We start from the raw sequence: 21,906 nt of genomic DNA on the forward strand, positions 1-21,906 counted from the left end.
GACTTATATGAACTAATACAAAATTAAGTAATAAGCAGAACAAAAAAAAGCATACTACTTGAATACAGTAATGTAAATGAAAAGAAAAATAACAAAAGAACAGTAACCAAATGCTGCAAAATTATTATAACCAAGTTTGGCCTCAAAGAAGAAATATAGATGGCACTTTACCTTGCTTCTTTCTTGAATGTGGTGACTGTGGATGTAGGACACTACATATAATAGTAGACTCTATAATATGTTGGTTAGTTTAGCAAAACTTCTCTCCCCCTATATTGTAAGGAATAGTTATAAAGGAAGTGGTTGGAGAGTTTTAAAGTGGGAAATAGAGGTGATATAAAAACACAGCAAGTTAATAAAAATTTATTTTTAAAATGCGTTAATATCTACGGAAGCATAATTCAGTAGAAAAGGCACTGATTTGGAGATAGAAGACCTAGGTTCATATTCTAGCTTTGTTATATATAGGTTGCTTAACCTCCCCAAGCCTCAGTTTATTTATCTGTAAAATGAAGAAATTGGGCTAGATGACTTCTAAGGTCCCTTCCAATTTTTAGTTTATGACCCAATGAACTAGAAATTTTTAGCATTATTTATCTCCCATATCTCCTTTCCCCCCCCAAGCACATCAGCATATGGGGATTACAAGATGGTTTAGTGAATATGTTCTGATTTTATCAATATTATTAGAGAAATACAATGTATTCAGACTGGTCTAAGAAGCAAAAAAAAAAAGTCTTTAACTGAAATTTACTCTTTCATGTGTGAGTAGAGGGAAGTAAATGCTTGGAATATCTTAATTTTCCAAATCCAAACTAGAATAATACAACCAAAGAAGAAAGCCTGTGACTTTTTGATAGTTTTAATAATGTTAATTTTTTTTTAAATGTTGTTTATATGCTATTGATAGCTAATATGGTGGAAATAGCAAGAAACTGGGAATCAAGAGACCTGATAATGAATATTTGCTTTACTATTACTCAGTTGTGTGACCTTAGGCAAGTCATTTTCCAGTAAGAATTTTGGAGTAGTTAAGATCTCATATGCTTACTAGCTCTAACTTCTATGAGTACCTTTATGTGTAAGTGATAATGCCTGAAATGATATCTTCATTCTATCACCTTTTAATTTCAATAATAATAATAACTTATTTATTGCATTTTAAAGTTTTCAAATCCCCTTTCCCAGAACAGTTTTGTTAAATAGATTTATCTTCATTTTACAGTTGGCAAAACTGAGGCTTATGGTCCTGATAGCTGCAGATAGCCAGCATTTGATCCCCAGGTCTTATGATTTGTGATTTTAAGTCTAGCAGCATGGTACAGTGGAATAAATAGTATTCTGTGTTTGAGTCATGCTTCTGACACTTCCTATATATGTGACCATGGGCAAGTCACTTAACTTCACTGAGCCTCAGTTTCCACATCTGTAAAATGAGGGTAGTAATATCTGTAGTGCCTATTTAAAGGATCATTTTGAGGCTGAAATGATCCAACAGAGGTAAAGCATTTTATAAAATAAATATGTTACAGATGTGTACCATTATTCTACTCTACCCTGTTACCTTGTCTTCAAAATACTTAACATTGGTTTGTGTAATTTCTTTTAGAGAAAGTTAAATGTTGCTCTTCATTTAGCAAATAATGAGCTCACATCTTATATTATCTGTGATTTTTGCAAAAAGTTCCATCAGTAGTATTGAATTTGAATCTACTTTTTGTCTTGAAACAAAACAGTAATCATTTATTTATCCAACCAATTTTAGATCATTGCTCCTACTTTTACTTCTTCTCCCTGATTTATCAGGGTAGGTGAGTTTGAATACTATTTGGTCCTCATTGCCACTTCCAGGCTCTCTCTCTGCCACCATCACTCAGTAACCTCTCTTTTGAAGTTTACTCAAACTGTATCTACCATCCAATCAAAATTCTTGTTACTGATGTGCACCAATTTCCCTTTCTTTCCTCAATGAATTCAATGCCTGGTGCACAGTCTTTTTCACCTCCCCCTCAACTCCTCATCAAATTGAACTTCAACATACATATAGATAACCTCTAGAACACCCTGACTTCACAATTAAGATTAACACCATCTTCTGATCACCCAGGCTCACAACCTAAGTGTAATCCTCAACTCCTCACTCTAAACCTAACCCCTCTCCCTTTCTAATCTGTTGCCAAATCCTGTCACATCTCTTGTACATACCCCCTTCTCTCTCCTGTCAGATTTTTCACCTTTCAAGTTAATCTTCTTAAAGTGCCCATCTGACCATTTCATCTCCTTTCTCTCTAACTGTTCCCCCACTCCCCCAAGCCCACCCTTGCATTCCAGTGGCTGTCACCTCCAGAATCAATACAATATCTTCTCTTTGGCAAAATCCTTCACAGCCTGGCTCCCTCCTACTTTTCCAGTCTTATACCTTATTTATTCCCCCCCCCACCCCCATACTTTGTGATTCAGTGACGCTGAATTCCATGCTATTCGTCCCACAAGATACTCCACCTCCCAACCCTGGGCATTCTTATTGGCTCTTCCCTATGGTAGGTATACTTATTCTCACTCTTTCCTGATTCCCCCTAGTGCCTTCCCTATATTGATTACTTCCAATTTATCCTTAATATATCTCGTTTGTACATAGTCGTTTTCTTGTTTGCTCCTCCATTAGATTTTGAGGTTTTCAGGGACAGGGACTATCTTTGCCTTTCTTTGTATCTCCAGTGTGTAACACAATGCCTGACACAAAGTAGATGCTTAATAAATGCTTATTTATTGACTAACTGAACAAAAACCATGCATTTGCAAAACCATGTAGACTTTTAAATTAAGAGGAATTAGGAACAAACAGAATTGGAAAACCTTTTCAGAAGTTTTATTCAAATACTTAGATCCAATCCTTGATGTTCACTCTTTCTTGAGGAAACTTTTGGTGGTGCCTGCTCTTGATTATTGTATTTATTTAATTTTAATTAATATTTCCTTTACAAAAGAAAACAAAACAAATTGCTTGACAAGATTTTATTTTCTTAATAATCTTGGGGGGCAGCTAGGTGGCGCAGTGGATAGAGCATCAGCCCTGGATTCAGGAGAACCTGAGTTCAAATGCGGCCTCAGACTCCTAACACTTACTAGCAGTGTGACCTTGGGCAAGTCACTTAACCCCTTTGCCTAGCGCCTCCCCCTCCCAAAAAAAAGATTTATAATCTTGTAAAGAAATATGTTATATGTAATTGTTTCAACCATGATAGTTGGCTTTGCATAGTAACTATAATTTATCTTGATATGAAGTATTAACTTATTTTTGTAACTTTATGGGAATGTGTTGATAGCACTGTGAAGTTTTTTGCTTTATAGACTTGTTTTGGGCCAAATGAGAATTAAATTAATTTCAAAGTGTAGTGTACTCTTGTCCTAAATAGCCAGAGGGGGACACAATCTGACATTCTCATTACCCAGGCATATGACATTCTTAGCATATGCCTCTGGCCTTTTGCCTCTAGTTTTTTGATGTATTTCTTGAATATACAGTGCGGCTCAATGCCTGCAGGATTGAGTGTGCCAGAATTTTTATCTGTTACAGTTCTAGCAATTCTGATTTCAGGCATTGCTCAGTTTTACTGATCTCTTTGCATGTTGTTGCTCTCATTAGACTATGAAATCCTTGAGAAGGAGATAACTGTTTTTTGCCTTTCTATCCCTAGCACTTAGTGCAGTGCCTGGTGCGTAGTTGATGTTTAATAAATACTCATTGTAATAAATACTTACTCAGTTTTAAGATTTTGTTCAGAAAACTGATGCAGGAGCCAGGTCCACTTTCTAGACTTGCTCAAACCCTGTTATGCCCAGTAGATGAGGGATTATGAATTCCTAAGGTGGATCCTAAGCATAATCTTTTCTTTATTCAGGGCCAGTGGGAGAATAACTTCAGAGCCATACAATTAAAAAAGTAGCTTATTTACTGAGTTTGGTTTTAGAAATATAAATATTCTATTCAATCTATTTTTAAGAACTGAAAGCATAAAATTCTATTTCAGAGTTAAAATAATCATATACCACTTATGTCATAGTTAAGGGAAGAATAACAGCCACTTTATCTTTATCTGACACTTTAAGGTTTTCAAAGGTTTTCCATACATTATCTCATTTGACCTTGACAAAGTCCTGTATAGTAGGTCTAATAGATACTGTTAACTTCATTTTGTAGATCAGGAGTTTGAAACCCATAGATAATTGATTTGCCTATGGTCATTCAACTAGTAGATACTAGAGGCAAGATTCAAACCTAGGTCACATCTAACTCTTACGTCCAGCATTCTTTTCACTGTACCAAATTGGGTAGAGTATTAATAGAGAGGAAGAAAAAGAGACATGTTTTGTGATCTTTTACTATATTGCCATCAAAGAATTTAAAATTTGTGCTGTATTTTCATGCCTTTAAGGCATAAATGAGCACATCATGGTTTGGAACTTGCCCCACGGTTTTGATGAAATCAAACCAGAAGCTATCTCTTGCCTGTGGGCTGGAGGTTCCTCACCCTTGTTCAAAGAGTTGGTAACTACCATTCAAAGCAATTTTCTGACCAAAATACAGGCTGTAAACTCCCAAGTTACAGTAGTGCTATTTACGAAGTATATCAGAAATATTTGCTGTGGACCTTTTGCTAACATTTAAAAACAAAGTACTCTGTTTCTATTTATTGTGTATTTTTAGAGTATCTCAGATGTGTCAAACATTCTTTTCTCTGCCAATTGACTTGTTTAATTATCTTGAATATAAAGGAACTAATTGCTTTTATTTGGTTATTTTTTAAAAATTTGGGTTTTTTTTATTTATTTGGTTTAACTAGCTGGTAAATAGGTAGAATTATTTCTACTCTATTCTTCATAACAAAATTTCTATAGCCACAGTTATACATATTTCATGAATCAACCATAAGTATTATTACAGTGGAATTAATTGATTGATCTCTTAAATACACAAAGAGAGGCTCCCCTAATGAAGTTAGGGATAGTTCAGAATTCCATTTGGCATATAGAAATATAGCCGGGAAATGAGCTGCATAAAAATAGAACCTCCTTTTTGAGTTAATAGACTCACCATTTGCTTTGGGCTGATCTAATTCAACACTGATTAGCAAAAAAGAATTGGAAGCAGAATTGTAGGGTCTCACAGTATTGAGACTCTAGATAATTCAGTTTTTCTGATCTACCTGTGATCTAATGTTGCTTTAGAAGAGAAACACTTAGACCTTTGAAAATAGAGTACTGGAGGAATATAAGAGTAAATATTTGTGAATTTGAATTTAGCAGTTTTTATACTAGATGGGTTGTCTTGATCTTTATTGTCATGTACTTAGCCTTTTATATGGAGCTAATTCTCATGGAATTGCAAACCATCAAAATAGTGGAGAAATATCTTAAAATAGAAAATTTAAAAAAAGTTACATTAGCTATGGATGTATAATAATTGTTGGAATTTATTCAGGAAATTGTGATCCTGAACTTTGTTATTGTATCTTACCATTCATAAACCCATCATAGAATCTATCTAGTGTTTTTATTTGTAATGAAATCAAGTTTAACCTGCATTTTTGTTTTGCCTTCCGTTCTGAAGTGGTGAATTCAGTATAGAGCTGGTTAGGAAGTGACTTAATTCCTTTAGAAGGGAGGAGCAAAATGTTTGTTTTGCTCTACATTCTTATTTTTTTCTGATGGAGGCAGGACACAGTATGTACATGGCTTAGACAGATCCCACTTCCTGTCTGTTACTATTCATACATATCTTTGTGCCTTCACTTACCACAGACTGCCTCAGCTTATCACAAAATAAAGGACAGAAATCTGGATTTGAAGGTATTTAAATTATATTAATTTAGTTTAAAAATATTGAAAAATATATCCTGTATTACCCCAGATGCATTGGTGGCTTCTTGGGACTTGGTGTCTGAAAGACCTGGATTTAAATGCAGCTTTGGATGTTTATTAGTCTTGTGTGTGACTGTGGGCAGCTCTTAACGTCTCTGGGCTTTTGTTTCTTCATCTTTATAATTGGGACAGAAATAGCAACTGCCTTACAGAGTTGTGAGGATCAAATAGGGCAATGTATGCAAAGCATGTTGCAAACATTAGAAATGCTATAAAGATAAAAGTTACTATTATTTTTATTTTGTTCTTATTTTTTGATGGGCTTCAGTTTTACCATGGGTTCTTAATCTTTTTTGTATTATAGACCCTTTAGGCATTCTGAAACCTATGGACCCTTTCTTTATAAGTGAACAAAATAAAATACATAGACTTGCAAAGGAAACTAATTCTATTGAAAAAAAATATACTTATCAAAATATTTTAACATTAAAATAATTTTACAGACCCTAGGTTAAGAACTCCTGATAGAAACAGACTATCTTGGGGCAAGTTGCTATCCTCTTTTATTCTTTTGTATTTAATATTCTGAAGACTATTTTACAAATGGATAAAATTACTACTTTTTTATTTTTAAATGGGATGTAAACTTATTCTCCTTTAGGTTTACTGAAAGAAACCATTGTTGATACAATTCTACAGTCATAATAGGTACTTCATTCTCTCCTCACCTGATTTTGATCTTCTTGGCCAAGTGTCTCTATTTTGAAAACTTTTTATTTCTTCATTTGGGACTTGCATTAAAAACTTTTTTTCAGTTTTTAGAAATCAGTCTGATGTTATATCCAGAGCATTGTGGGTAACAATTTGGTTGGTCTCTTATAATGGTCTGGTTCCAACATAGTTTATTGATGTTCTCTAGGATATTTTGAGGTCTATATTTGTAATATGGAGATATGTCATCCATCAGTCATAAAAGATCATGAACTTATGGTGTGTTATTCTAACTACCAGTTCTTGATACATATTCAGTATATACTTAATTTTTATAACCAGTATTGATGTGTTGTACTGTTTCTACCATTTCATTACATAATGTACGTGGCTTACTAAATCTGTCCTGCTTAAGGATAACCCTTTGGCGGTTTCTTGTGTCAGTGGTCCCAATTTAAACCTTTCATTTTCCATATTGTTATTATCAGCATATAGTCAATAAGCATTTATTAAGTGCTTACTTTGTGCCAGGCACTGAGTTAACTTTTGTAGATACAAATACAAGGAAAAAGTAAAATAGCACGTGCCCTTAGGGAAACTAACATTCTAATGAGGGAAGACTACAAATAAAAGGAAGCTGAAAAGAAGGGGGTTTGGGAAGAAACCTTCTGAGGCATAGGGAGAGGAATTGTGGAAAAAGCAGTCCGGAGAGTCATGAGCATCCCAGAAAAGAAGAAAAGAGTGAACTTGGCTGACCTGGGCACTTCTCCTTAAAATGGAGGTTCCCAAAAGAGCTGACCAATCAGAGGAAGGAGTTGAAGGGATTGGGTGAGAAGGCTGCTGGATATGGTAGGGAATGAAGTCCAGAGTGGACTCCACTCAACTGTGGAGTGGAGGCCAGAGAGGAATGCAGGATTGAACCATTAATCATTAGGCTTCTGCCCACTTAGCCTACTCCTACTTTTATGTCTAGTGTCTGCCCAGCCTTTTTTTTTTTTAACATGTCCAATTAGATTTCTTTTCCAGTAATTTCATTATTAAAAAATCTCTCTACTATTTCTGATGGAGATGAGAGGTGCATTGAACTTTGTCTGGGCTTTTATGCTCCATTAAAAAAAAAGTGGAAGTTGCCTAGAGGAAGACTTAGGAATTAAAGCTTTGTTTCTTTGGGTGAGTTTTTTTTTCCCTCCTTAGGAGTTGAGTCTAGTGTTAGAAAAACAGCCCCATTTTATCAGAAATAAATTTATTTTCTTCTTCCCCTCCTGCCCCTCCCTTTATAGAAATACTAAGTTTCTAGTAAGGTTACTATTTAAAACAACATGCATACCCATGTTGTAAACTTTGTAAATGTGCTTTATCCCCATTAGTTAACATATGCATATTTTCTTTGAAGTGGTGGTTCATTTTTTTATTTATTTAATCCAGCAATTTATGGAACTGATGTTAAGTTTTTGTTTATGAAATGAGAGGTTCTTATAGTTAACACTGGATAGGTGTTTTATCATTGACTTATCCAAACTACCTAGGCATTTTTTCCTTTATTAAGAATTTATGCTATTTTTATTAGAGAGCTGCTTTACATCATATTTTGCAACTGTTATAATTAATAATAGCATTGCAGATCAAGTGCCCAATTCATTAGTACTGCTTGTTAAAAAAAGCTCTAATGATAATTTTGCTGTTTGTAAATCAACAGGTTCGTCATAAAGAGTCACAGAATGTTTATGCCATGAAGCTTCTTAGTAAATTTGAAATGATAAAAAGATCAGATTCTGCTTTTTTTTGGGAAGAACGAGATATCATGGCCTTTGCTAATAGTCCCTGGATTGTTCAGGTAAGCACAGTATACTCGGTAATTTGAATCATACATAAGAACGCATATTTTGTTGTTTGCTGAAACTCCAATATGATTATGCTTGTTGTATGATATTTATAAAGTTTCAACACTGAAGTTTAATGTTAACAAGATTTGACACATTAAGCCATCTTTAATGCTTCCCTGGCAGTATCTTATAGTATCCTTTATTACTGTTTCTGAAATAAAAAGGCCAAATTTAGAAACCTGAATTTTAAATGAGATTTTAAAATTATGTCTGTAATTATTGGGATGGAGGAGAATAATGTCATATAGATAATTTTAAAATATTTTCGAACACTTAAAATTAACTATATTTGTTCTCTCCTCCCAAAAAATTACGTTTTAATTTATATTATTGAAACAGTTGATCATACATCAGTTGAATTTTATAGGTATTTGTGAAGTGCCTGCTGTGTATACAGAATGTTGTGTTATGTATTAGATTAGATATAAAGTTAAATAAGATATACTTTTTGCTTTCCTGGAATTTACAGTCCAGCAAAGGAAATATGAAACTCGGAACTGTTATAAAATAATGCATGAAAATGATGGTACATGCAAACATTTTAGCTGAGAAATGGTTCAGAAGTATGATGAGTGCCAGGGAAATCCAATATAGGATTAAAAATATGCTACAAAACTGAGTAAAATAAATAAAGGAACATTACCAAGCTTTTTTTCTCTCTTTTTTTTCTTGCTTTATTTCAGCTGTTAACACAGTGCCTGTCACATAGTTGTCACTTAGTTAATGCTTACTGAATTGACCTTTCTTTGTAGCGTATGAATAGGAATTCTTATAGTCAGAAGCATCTATTACAATTAAATGTTTTAGGAAGATACACACACATACACATATACACACACAGTGGCTGGCAAAGGTGGGGGTTATTGTAAGAATATTTTATATTTATATGGATCAGCGAATTACTTTTTTCTGTTTTTTGGTCACAGACTGTTCCATTAACCCTAGCCTACTGTCATAAATTGATCGCTTTGGTGATTCGTTCTTAGTTCAACATTTATTGAATGTTTACTGTGGGGAAAACATAGTATTGGCTGCTGATTGCCATATAAAAACAATTGAATAATAGTAACCTTCCCCTCCTTTGATGTATAGCCTGATAGCATTCATAGTACTGTCATGTACCTCCTCATTTGATCTCCATAGTAACCCAAGGTGGTAGGCGAGGCTCTGATTGGAAGAACAAAAAAAAAGAAAAACAACAACATAGGAGGTCAGATGGAAGAGAAAGAGGGAAAATGAGTCTTTTAACTAGTGAGGGTTAACTTACCACCTCCCAAGGTATCGCAATACACTTTTGGATAGTACTAATTTTTAGAAGTTTTTCCTTACTGCAAGGCTAAATCTACATCTCTGTAGTTTCTATCTACTGAGTACACTGTCATTTTTGGTCACAAATAAGTCAAAGTTAGTCGTCATCATAAAATAAGAAAATTAAGGATGTATTACAGGCACATTCCCTTATTATCCCTTCAGTTTTTAGGGGGAATTACTGTTAGGCGGTAATCATTCCTAATTGACTTTATTGAACATTAGACTGTTACACATACTGAAGATAAAGAGCAACGCCCTATTGGAAGCTGTAGGCATATAGCATGAGTTTTTATTTCTTTCATGATATTCCTTTTTTTTCCTATTACTTTTAAAAATACCTACAACTCTAATAACATGTATAAATAATAATAACATTTATATGGTGCTTTAAGGTTTACAAGGTATTTTAGATACTTTTAATTTATTATGGAAATATTTAGTTATGGAAATAATGTATTGCAAAGAAAAGTTATATCCTCTCTTATGAATATTACCCCCACCAAAACCAGAAAAACTTACTGGGCCTGTAATTCTTTATGATAGGAATTTTTAAAAATACTAGATTACTATGGTCATTTCCTACTGTGTCTTGTGTATCTAATCTAGTCTACTGATCCATCACTGTATTTCTTAGCCAGTACCAGAAAGTTTCAATGATTATCACGTCATAATACAGTTTGAGATCTGGTATGGCTAGGCCACGTTCCTTCACATTTGTTTTTCATTAATTCCCTTGATATTTTTGACCCTTTGTTCTTCCAGATTAATTTTGTTATGATTTTTTTCTAGCTCTGTAAAATAATTTTTGGTAGTTTGATTGGTATGGTACTGAATAAGTAACTTAATTTAGGTAAAATTGTCATTTTTATTGTATTGACTCAACCTACTCATGAACAATTGATATTTTTTAGTTGTTTAGATCTGACTTTATTTGTATGAAAAGTGTTTTGTAATTGTGTTCATATAGCCCTTGGGTTTGTCTTGGCAGACTCCCAAGTATTTTATATTGCCTATGGTTATTATCTTAAATGGAATTTTTCTTTCTATTTCTTGCTATTGGATTTTGTTGATAACATATAGACATACTTATGGGTTTATTCTATATCTTGCAACTTTGCTAAAGTTGTTAATTATTTCAACTGGTTTTTTTAGTTGATTCTCTAGGATTCTTTAAGTGTACTATCATATCATCTGCAAAGAGTGATAGTTTTGTTTCCTCATTGCCTATTCTAATTCCTTCAATTTCTTTTTCTTCTCTTACTGCTATAGCTAACATTTCCAGTACAATATTGAATAATAGTGGTGATAATGGACATCCTTGATTCACCTCTGATCTTACTGGAATGACTCTTAACTTAGTTCTATTTCAGATAATGTTTGCTTTTGGTTTTAGATAGTTACTACTTTTCCTTTTAAGGAAAGCTCCATTTATTCCTATGCTCTCTAGTGTTTTTTGATAGGAATGGGTGTTGTATTTTGTCAAAAGTGTTTTCTGCCTCTATTGTGATAATTTTATGATTTCTGTTGGTTTTGTTATTGATATAGTACATTGTTTGTTATATGATATGGTCAATTATGCTGCTAGTATTCCTAATGTTGAACCTGGTATAAACCCTCCCTGGTCATAGTATATGATCCTTGTGATAAATTGATAGATTGCTGTAATCTCCTTTCTAGTATTTTATTTAAAATTTTTGTTACTGCTATTCTTTTAAAGTTGAATACATGCAAATTCATTCAGTAAATATTAATTGAATATTGGCTGTGGATTTTATGCCTGCCTTTCCACATCCACACTTTTTTCCAAAGTGCTTCTGTTGAAAAAAAAAAAATGGTTCATTATCTTCCCCCAAAAGGGCAATGATTGATTTATGTTTTGAATGTAAGCTTATAGGAGGGGCATATACAGAAGTTTTGTGTTGTACAGATTGGGTTGTGGTATTTTTTTTTTCCCCACATAGAAACAGAACAAAATAAGACATGTCCAAATCTTAGGACAAAAGATTGAAAAATAATTTTTTCATTGTGTATTTTTAACCAATTATTTGTTTTTCTCAGAAGTAATTGTAGTATATCTTTCACTTCTCTTTTTTTCCAGCTCTTTTGTGCCTTTCAAGATGATAGCTATCTTTATATGGTAATGGAATACATGCCTGGTGGAGACCTTGTAAACCTTATGAGTAACTATGATGTACCTGAAAAATGGGCCAAATTTTACACAGCTGAAGTTGTTCTGGCTTTGGATGCAATACACTCCATGGGTTTAATACACAGAGATGTGAAACCTGACAACATGCTTTTGGATAAAAATGGACATCTGAAATTAGCAGATTTTGGCACTTGTATGAAAATGGATGAAGTAAGTATACAACTAAAATTGTTACACTTTGCTGATAAGTGTAAAACATGTTAAGTAAAATTTTAGAAATATAAACATACATTGCTTAGCAATTCAGTTAATAATTTCTTTCCTTTTTGACATAACTTTGGGGCATTGGAGGCCTGGTTGTAGGTAAGTTTGTTATTAACTATACACATTTTAAGTTCCCTTGAGAAGGGAAGAGAAAGGAGAAAATATTGTCAGTGGCCAGTTTCCTCTTCCATGAAAGCCAGTGTGCCAACTATTGTTTACATTGTTTTACATGAGTAAGAAGATATTATATGTACTTAAATAAAAGAGGCTCTCAACCTACATATCGTAAAACACTCATTGTGCATGTGTTTTATTTTCACTGACTGTCCTCCATGCCTGGAATTCTTTCCCTCCTCATCTCCATCTTGTGGCTTCGAGTCCCATTTAAAATCCTACTTTCTACAACAAATCTTTCCAGCTCTTCCTTAATAATATTGCCTTACCTCTTTTGACTCTCCGCAATTTATCCTGTATATGTCTTGTTTCAACGTAGTCATTTTCCTGTTGTCTCCCCTGTGAGACTGTGTGAACATTTTCAGAGCAGGGACTGTCTTTGTCCTTTTTTTTTTACTATCCCTAGTACTTAGTATGGTGCCTGGCATATAATAGGTATTTAATAAATATTTGTTGACAGACTGCCCTATCTTTATCCTAACATCCTTATGCCAGCCTTTTGGCCTTTTTGAAAACTTGTATGTTGCTGCCCCAGTTTTATGTGTTGTGGATTCAGTTTTATGTCATCTTATATGTTCAGTCTTTTAATGTCTGTGCCTGGGACATAGACTTCACAAAGAAGCTACTGTTCTTACTTTAATTCCTGACAGTGTGTCTTTACTCGTGAATTGTAGCTAGGTTAAACTTTTTCCACAGACCTGTTTGATTATCTTCACTTTGCCTTGTATGTATCTTAGCTGTTCATGGTTGCATGTTGTTTCCCACTTCGGAGGGCAGAAACTGTTTTTGCCTTTTTTGTATCCCGTGTATTTTGCACCGTAGTTGGCACATAGCAAGTTCTTGGTAAGAGCTTCTTGACTATGTGCCAGAAACTGTACTAAGTGGTTAAGATACAGAGATTAAGATTGTCATAGTCTCCATTAGCAAAAACAAGGTGACTGCTTGTCTTCCTGCTAGAGTAAAAGGAATATGTTTCAAGGAATGTGAATTTGGCTGGACCACCTTTGAAGGTCTCTTCAAACTTAGCGTTTCTAGGGATAAGAAATTATTATTGTTATAGCTCACATTTATTACTTGTTCACAGAATAATAATAATGGTAATAATGACAATAGATAAACTAAATCTAAAATTTGCTTTAATTTGGAAAATAGTTTATCAGTCCTTTGCCAAAGACAGATTTTTTTCATTTTTCATTTTTTTAAATTTTTAAACAATTTTTTTGGGGGGGGGTGATTATTTTTAGTTTTCAACATTCACTTCCACAAGATTTTGAGTTCCAAATTTTCTCTCCATCCCTCCCCACCCCCCACCGCATGAAGGCATGCATTCTGATTACCCCTTCCCCCAATCTGCTTTCCTTTCTATTACCCCCTCTCCCCCTGCCTTATCTTATCCCCTTCCACATCAATTTTCCTGTAGGGTAAGGTGGATTTCTATACTCCATTGCCTGTGTACCAAATTTCCCAGCTGCATGTAAAAACAGTTTTTAACATTCATTTTTAAAACTTTGAGTTCCAAATTTTCTCCCTTCCTCCCTTCCCACCCACCCTCATTGAGAGGGCAAGCGATTTGATATAGGTTATACATGTGTAGTCCTGCAAAACACTTCCATAATAGTTATGTTGTAAAAGACTAACTATATTTCCCTCTATCCTATCCCACCTGCCATTTATTCTGTTCTCTCCTTTGACCTTGTCCCTGTCCCTCCTCAAAAGTGTTTGCTGCTGATTACCTCCTCCCCCCGTCTCCCCCCCTTCCCCCCTGCTTTCCTGTAGGGTAAGATAGATTTTCATACTCAGTTGAGTGTGTATATTATTACCTCCTTAAGCCAAATCTGATGAGAGTAAGGTTCACTCTTTCCCTCTCACCTCCCCTCTTCCCCTCTACTGTAAAAGTTTTTTCTTGCCTCTTTTATGTGAGATAATTTATCCCATTCTACCTCTCCCTTTCTCCAGTACAATTTCCTCTCTCACCCCTTAATTTTCTTTTTTAGATATCATCTCGTCATATTCAACTCACCCTGTGCCTCCCTCCAACTACCCTAATACTGAGAAAGGTCTCATGAGTTACAAATATCATCTTTCCATGTAGGAATGGAAACAGTTCAACTTTAATAAGTCCTTGGTGATTTCTCTTTAGTCTTGTATTTGAAAGTCAGATTTTTTGTTCAGCTCTGGTCTTTTCATCAGAAATGCTTGAAAATCCTCTCTTTCATTGAATGTCTATTTTTCCCCTGAAAGATTATACTCAGTTTTGCTGGGTAGGTGATCCTTGGTTTTATCCTAGCTCCTTTGACCTCTGGAATATCATATGCCAGGCCTTCCGATTCCTTGTTGTAGAAGCTGCTAAATATTGTGTTATCCTGATTATGTTTCCACTATACTTGAATTGTTTCTTTCTGGCTGCTTGCAATATTTTCTCCTTGACCTGGGAACTCTGGAATTTGGCTATAATATTCCTAGGAGTTTTCTTTTTAGGATCTCTTTCAGGAGGTGATCAGTGGATTCTTCCACTTTCTTTTTTACTCTCTAGTTCTAGAATATCAGGACAGTTTTCCTTGATAATTTCTTGAAAGGCCCTGTTTTTGATCATGGCTTTCAGGTAGTCCAGTAATTTTAAAATTATCTCACCTGGATCTATTTTCCAGGTCAGTTGTTTTTTCCAATGAGATATTTCACATTGTCTTCCATTTTTTTTCATTCTTTTGGTTTTGTTGTATAATTTCTTGATTTCTAATAGTCATTAGCTTCCATTTGTTCCATTCTAATTTTTAAGAAATTATTTTCCTCAGTGAGCTTTTGGATTTCCTTTTCCATTTGGCCATTTCTCTTTTTAAGGCCTTCTTCTCCTCATTGGCTTTTTGGACCTCTTTTGCCATTTGGTCTAGTTTATTTTTTAAGGTGTTATTTTCTTCAGTATATTTTTGGGTCTCTTTTAGCAAGCTGTTGACTTGTTTTTCATGATTTTCTTGCGTCACTCTCATTTCTCTTCTCAATTTTTCCTCTACTTCTCTTATTTGCTTCTCAAAATCCTTTTTGAGCTCTTTCATGGCCTGAGACCAATTCTTATTTTTCTTGGAGGCTTTGGATATAGGAGCTTTGACTTTGTTGTTTTCTTCTGATTGTATGTTTTGATCTTCTTTGTCACCAAAGTAAGATTCTATAGTCTGAGGTTTTTTTCTCCATCATTTGCTTATTTTCCCAGCCAGTTACTTGAGTTTTAAACTCTTTGTTAAGGTAGGGATCTGCTTCCAGTGTGGAGGGTGTACTGTCCCAAGCTTCAGGGATTTTGTGTAGCTGTTTTCAGAGATACTTCTAGGGACCAGTAAGTTTTCAGTTCTTCCAAAGTGGTATGATCTAAGGAGGGATATTTGCTCCTCTCTTGGTCTGTGCTCTGGTCTGTGAGTGACCACAAGCACTCTTTTCTGTCCTGCAACTGTGAGGAGGGTTCCCTCTCCATTGTTGCCATAAGTGCTGCTATGCCAGTGCTCCTCCTCACCCCAGGACTGCCTCCCAGGACTGTGACCCAGATCCAAGAATGGGCAAAGCAACAGAATCCTGCCACAGTTCCAGGAAAGGGATCCCTGTAATCTCCTTCTTATCGGTTGTTTGATACCCTTACCATCTGTGGGCTGAGAGCTCCAGAAGCAGCAGCCTTTGCTGCCACCACCACCTCTGCTGCCGTTGCAGCTGCCCTGTGGCTGGGATTAGACCAGGCTCTTCTCTCATGCAGGTCCAGCAGATCTTTCCCACTGACCTTCTAAGTTGTCTTGGGTGTTTGTGGGTTGAGAAGTCTGGAAACTGCCACAGCTGTCTGCAGTTCAGTCCCTGGAGGCCTGTTCTTGGTTTACTGGGGCCTGGTCTGTTCTCGCGTGGACTGTATTCCTCTTCTAGCCTGGTGCAACAGACCTTTCCCAGTTGTCTTGGGCTGGAAATTTGTTTCACTCTGTCTTTTTTGTAGGTTCTGCTGCTCTAGAATTTGTTTAGAGTTATTTTTTGCAGATATTTGGAGGGATTTGGGGGGGAGCTCAAGCAGGTTCCTTCTTTGACTCTGCCATCTTGGCTCCGCCCACCAGTCTCCAATCTTATGGCATTTCTCCCATTCTCCATGGTTTTTCAAAGTTCATATATACAAATCTATCAATATTGGGAATATAATTTGTCCAGGCTGGATACTTGAACTAATTTAAAGCAGACGTATATCCTCTTACAATGTATTTCCTTACCTACTCAGGTCTTCAATTCTGTCTCAACCATATTTGTTCTTCCTTTTCGATTGAAAGTCCATTCTCTTTGATAGAGGGAAGACAGAATCAAAAAAGAAATTGAATAATGGGAGAGATGTAACTTTCGTTCATCTTTCCTTGAAGTATGCATGTGTTCTAAAAGGCATAAAATCACTCAGTCCGTGATTTCCAAGAGTAGCCAGAGTTTCTTTGGCATCGATTCCTAGATAATGTGTTCCCGTTGCTGCTCTTGATAGATGGTTGTCAGAGTTTCCAACTTGGTCAGAGTGTTCATAAAATTCTCTGGACCCAGGAGTGCTTAGAGGAATAATCCTTCAGAATCTCCAAATATGAACTTCAAGTTCAACATATCTGTAACAATATTTTGACAACTGTAGATGTTCTGAATGAAATATGCAAGGATTACTTGGAGGGATGGTCCTTCATTGGAGTCTCTAAACTAGGAGAACAGTGAAATCATCTGCAAGGATATTCTAATAACCATGGATATTCTGAATGTAAAAGTCAAATCATGTATTGAATGACCCCCATTGGACCTTGCTTCCTCTATATCCACACATATTAAAAAGCACTGTAAGTTCTAGTAGTCAGACTATATAAAATGACATTGAATTCCTTCCAGATGATAAGGCTGTTTCATCTGCGTCTATTATTAATAATTTGCTGTAACCATTCATTTATATTAGTAATAGTTGTCTATTACTTCTAAGAGTTTATGAGAAAAAAAGCACAAGGCTAAAGTACTTCATCAGATCCTCAAAGTTCATTTATCCTCTCTTAAATAGGCAATAATAGGCAGTCAGTATGCCTGTGGCGCACCAAGAACTATATTCTATGAATATGTAAAACATAACAAAACAACCTGTGTTTCCAGTTTACTATTTATCAGGAGAAAGTATGTATACACACACATACACATATGTAATAACTAAGTATAACTAATGTAAAGAAATGTAATAAATAAATAAATGTAAATATAATAAAAATAAATTAATGTAAATAAATAAAACATAATTTTGAGAGGGTACCAGTGGTAGGGAGGATTAGAAAAAAAGTCTCCTATATGAAGTGGCACTTGAACCGAGTTTTGAAAGGAGCTAGTTCTTCTAAAAGAAAAAGGTGAAGTGAAACCTCTCTAGTCTATTGGGCTCCCAAATCTATATTCCCAGCCTTCATCTTGATCCCGAAGTTCAGTACCATTTCTTCAACTATCTGCTTAACATTTCCATGTGGATGTCCCATAGCGATGTCTCAAATTCAATATGTACAAAATAGAGCTTTCACCCTAAATCCATCCTACTTCATAACTTCCGATTAGCACCCTTAGAAATTATGCTCTGTTCTTCGTATTTCCTTCACTATCCATATCCAAGTAGTTACCAATTCCTGTTTTTTCTGCCTCCACAACATCTCTTAAAATCATTCCCTTCTCTCTACTCATTTCATAATCAATCTAAATCAGTCTCTCATAACTGCTTACCTGGATGATTACAATAGCCTCCTAATTGATTTCCCTGCTTCCTGCAGTCTCTAATCCATTCTCTGTACCTACCAAATTGATATTCCTAAGCCATGTCCCAAGCTTAACCATGTCATTCACTTGCTCAAGAAGCTTCAGTGGCTTCCCATTGCCTCAAGGTTAAAATATAAACTCTCCAGGCATTTGAACCCTTTAATGAACTGACTTCAATCTGTCTTTGTAGTCAGAGAATACCTTACTCTCCTCTTATAGAGTTTATTTTAGGCAGATTGGCCTATTTGCTGTTCCCTAGTTATCATATTCAACCCCCCACCCCCTTTCCATACCTTTGCAAAGGTTATTCCTCATGCCTGGAATGCTTTCCCTCCTCAATTCTTTCTCTTGGAACCATAAGCTACTCACAAGGTGTAGTTCAAATGCCACCTTCTAGAAGAATCCTATCCTTATTCTCCTATTTAGCTGTCTACGTACATTGTTTTATCGCATTATTAATGTAATCTCTTTGATGGTAGCAGGCAGGGACTGTCTTTTGTATTTGTATGCCTTGCATCTAATATATAACTCATGCTTTTTTAAAAAATTTACTTGAGTGATTCTTTTATGAATAAAACAACAACTAAGTAAATAGAAAGTCACTTAAAAACTTTAAAAAAATCTGTGATTTAGCTTCCCCATATTTAATCTTTTTTCCTTTGTTTTTAATGTTGTAAAAAACTAAGTATATTTCCCTTCATCTTATCCCGCCCCCCCATTTATTCTATTCTCTCTTTTGACCCTGTCCTTCCTCAGAATTGTTTGCTTCTGATTACCCCCTCCCCCAATCTGCCCTCCCCTCTATCATCTCCCTGCTCTCTTGTCCCTTTCCCCCCCCTATTTTCCTGTAGGATAAGATAGATTTCCATACCCGATTGCATAACTCATACTTTTGAAAAATGTTTGTTTAATTGAACTGAATTAAATCATTCTCAGGATCAGTTTGGGAAAAGATAGCTACAATGCCTACAGTGAAAGTACTGCAAATAGGTTAAATAGGTCTCAGTTGGACAGTAGGAGTAGAAAGAACCAGAAGTTCTTCTGGGTCTTCTTAGAGATATATGAGATCTGAGACCACCTATAAACTTGTGGTATTACTTTAACAAACATAAGTAATCCCTGGAGATCTTATACTTTAGTCAATGCCTTTCATGTTTTTGTTTTTGTTTTTGTTTTTTAGGCAATTGGGGTTAAGTGACTTGCCCAGGGTCACACAGCTTGTAAGTGTCAAGTGTTTGATCTGAGGCTGGATTTGAACTCAGGTCCTCCTGACTTCAGGGCTGAATGCCTTTCATTTTAGAGCCATGTCTGCCTATTGCTATTCCATCCAACCCTCACCCATATCCTCACTACATGCCCTCAAAACTCTCGTTTGCCTCAGACAGGTCATTACTTTTACAGTTTGGCATATAAATCATACTATTCAGAATTGCCTGAGACTGCCCTAACCAGTGGTATATATTCACCAAGACTGATAAAATAAACAATATTTTATAGAACTGAAACAGGGCTTCATGGTTGAGCAAATCATGTCAAAAATTCTGCTCATAAACAACTGGAAGATGATGGTTATAATATAATCTGGCAGAAATATTGAAACTGTTCATACTAGATCTAAAATTCTGTTGTTTGGTTTTTTTTTTTGGTGAGGCAATTGGGGTTAAGTGACTTGCCCAAGGTCACACAGCTAGTACGTGTCAAGTGTTTGGTCTGAGGTCGGATTTGAACTCAGGTCCTCCTGACTTCAGGGTCGGTGCTCTATCCACTGTGCCACCTAGCTGCCCCTATAAGAATGTTGTTGTTGTTTTAAATTCTCTCTTTTTTTTAATTCTGTTGTTTGTTACCATATAAACGTGATACCCCTCCCCCGGCAACATTATACGATTCTCCTTCATATCCACCGTGGTCAGTACAACAGGCCTCTAATTGTATCAATAAATTGTGCTATATGTTGGCTATGGCAGTGTCCAGCTGTCTTAGGTAGTCACCTATGTCTGAAACAGTGAGTGAAAGAACCAAGGGAAGAAAATATTGTTTCCAAAAAAGGGCATATTTTGCTAGTTATGATACTGGCTCAGCTAATTTACAAATGAACTAAATTATTATGTCGTTCATCTGGAAGCAGCAGGGTGCTCCAGTCATCTTGGTGATGCAAGCTTGATATACTGTGTTGAGAGTATGTTTAGAGTATTTTGTCTATCAATCAGATGTGGAGAAAATTGCTACTGGGAGATAAATTCATGCCTGTGGGGTGAGGAGCCATATAGTCCAAAAAATGAAAGATTTTACTGGGGATATTGATCAAAAGGGAATTCTGAGAGGTAATTGTGTAGCTAGAAAATTTGAGAAATAGGTGAACAGAAATGGTGACAGTGGAGGGACTTTGAGGGAAAAATGGCTCCTTGAGCAGAGATTGGCTGCCCAATTCCCCTATACCTACAGCAGAAATCTTAATTTGGTGCCAAACTGAATGATGATCAAGGAAATCCAATGAGACACTATAGTAAGTGATTCTTCTGCCTCAGAGTTGGACAAAATGCCATCATAAAATGTCATCACAAGGGGAATTAGAAAGGAGGATACCAACAAAGCCAATGCCTGCATAGGCAAATACAGCATCTCAGTGCTACCATAGAAGAATCAGGTTCACAGGTAGCCTGCAGAGCTCTATAGCCTGAGGCAGCAAGAGTAAATTGGTCTTCTTCCCCCTCCCCTCTCAAGAAAACCCAGGATAGTTACAGCCGGGGAGCCCTTGGAAAGCCCAAGAAACTGCAGCAGTCATTTCAGGTACAGATCAGACAAGGTGATGTCCTATTAAAGCTAACCTCAGAAGAAGAGGCCAATACAGGACCTCCAGAGATCAGGCAGAGATCAGGAGAAAATTCCTAGGTTAGTGTCTTGCCTTGACACAAAGCCCCAATGACACAAAGCAAAGCTAGATAGACAAATAACTCAAACCCAAATTAGTGTCAAAAATTCTAACAAATCACTTATTAGTCAAAATTATTGCAAGGGGATATATCGGTAGCAATGTGTTTGCCGACTCTCTGCCCTGGCTTTCTGCCTCCAGTTTCCACCTGCCCACACTGTAACTGAACAGGCCATCTCCTTTCCGACAAGGAATTTTTGGGTGGTGGCATTATCATTACCGTCTCTAAGACCACAGTGACTCCCAAAGAGTAAGTTGGACTATTAACAGCAGGTGCAGAGTGCAAGTAAACAAATTGCAAAGTACAAAGTAATAATGGATTGTATAGTCTGAATTCCAAAGGAACAAGTGGGTATTTTCTTTCTGGAAACATAACTTAGCAATTATCATCACATCCTTCCCCATCCAGGCCCTTAACTTTGCCTTTAAGGTTAAATATGAGCAGATGTTTTGAGATGGAGTGGACAAGCACACACAGTTTTGGAGATATTTTGCTGTCTTGCCTTTGGCGATATAACTACAGCCACTTCTCTCTAAAGCTCACCATTGGGAAAACCCACATCCTATAAAGTTCCAATTAGCCTTGGGACTCACACCTCATTACTACTCTCTGCCTTCTGATTGCAGGGTGGAGCCATGGATTCTGAAACCTCCATTGAAGGAAGGGACTCAGCACAGACATCTCAATTCCCACCTACCTTCATTACTTTTGTGACTTACCTGACTTCTCTACTGTGCTGCTGCCCCATTACCTTCTCCCTTTTTCCCTCCACCCCCTTGGGCTTTTTTCAGCTTCTTTTTTTGTATTATCTTTTCCCATGAGATTATAAGCTTCTTAAGTGCAGGAACTGTCTCTTTTCCCC

General features: G+C 35.9%; 1 protein-coding gene across 3 annotated transcripts in view; it reads left to right on the forward strand.

Moving 5' to 3' along the window:
* Positions 1-21,906, forward strand: part of ROCK2 (Rho associated coiled-coil containing protein kinase 2) — a 164,575-nt gene that overhangs the window by 75,821 nt on the left and 66,848 nt on the right. For all 3 annotated transcript variants that reach the window (XM_027865498.1, XM_027865499.1, XM_027865500.1), the window contains exons 4-5: positions 8,270-8,407; positions 11,866-12,126. In XM_027865498.1, the coding sequence (XP_027721299.1) occupies positions 8,270-8,407; positions 11,866-12,126 (399 nt within the window). The remainder of the gene's footprint in view (positions 1-8,269; positions 8,408-11,865; positions 12,127-21,906) is intronic.

The sequence above is a fragment of the Vombatus ursinus genome, unplaced genomic scaffold (genome assembly GCF_900497805.2).
Source record: "Vombatus ursinus unplaced genomic scaffold, bare-nosed wombat genome assembly UNPS02014778.1, whole genome shotgun sequence".
NCBI lineage: Eukaryota > Metazoa > Chordata > Mammalia > Diprotodontia > Vombatidae > Vombatus > Vombatus ursinus.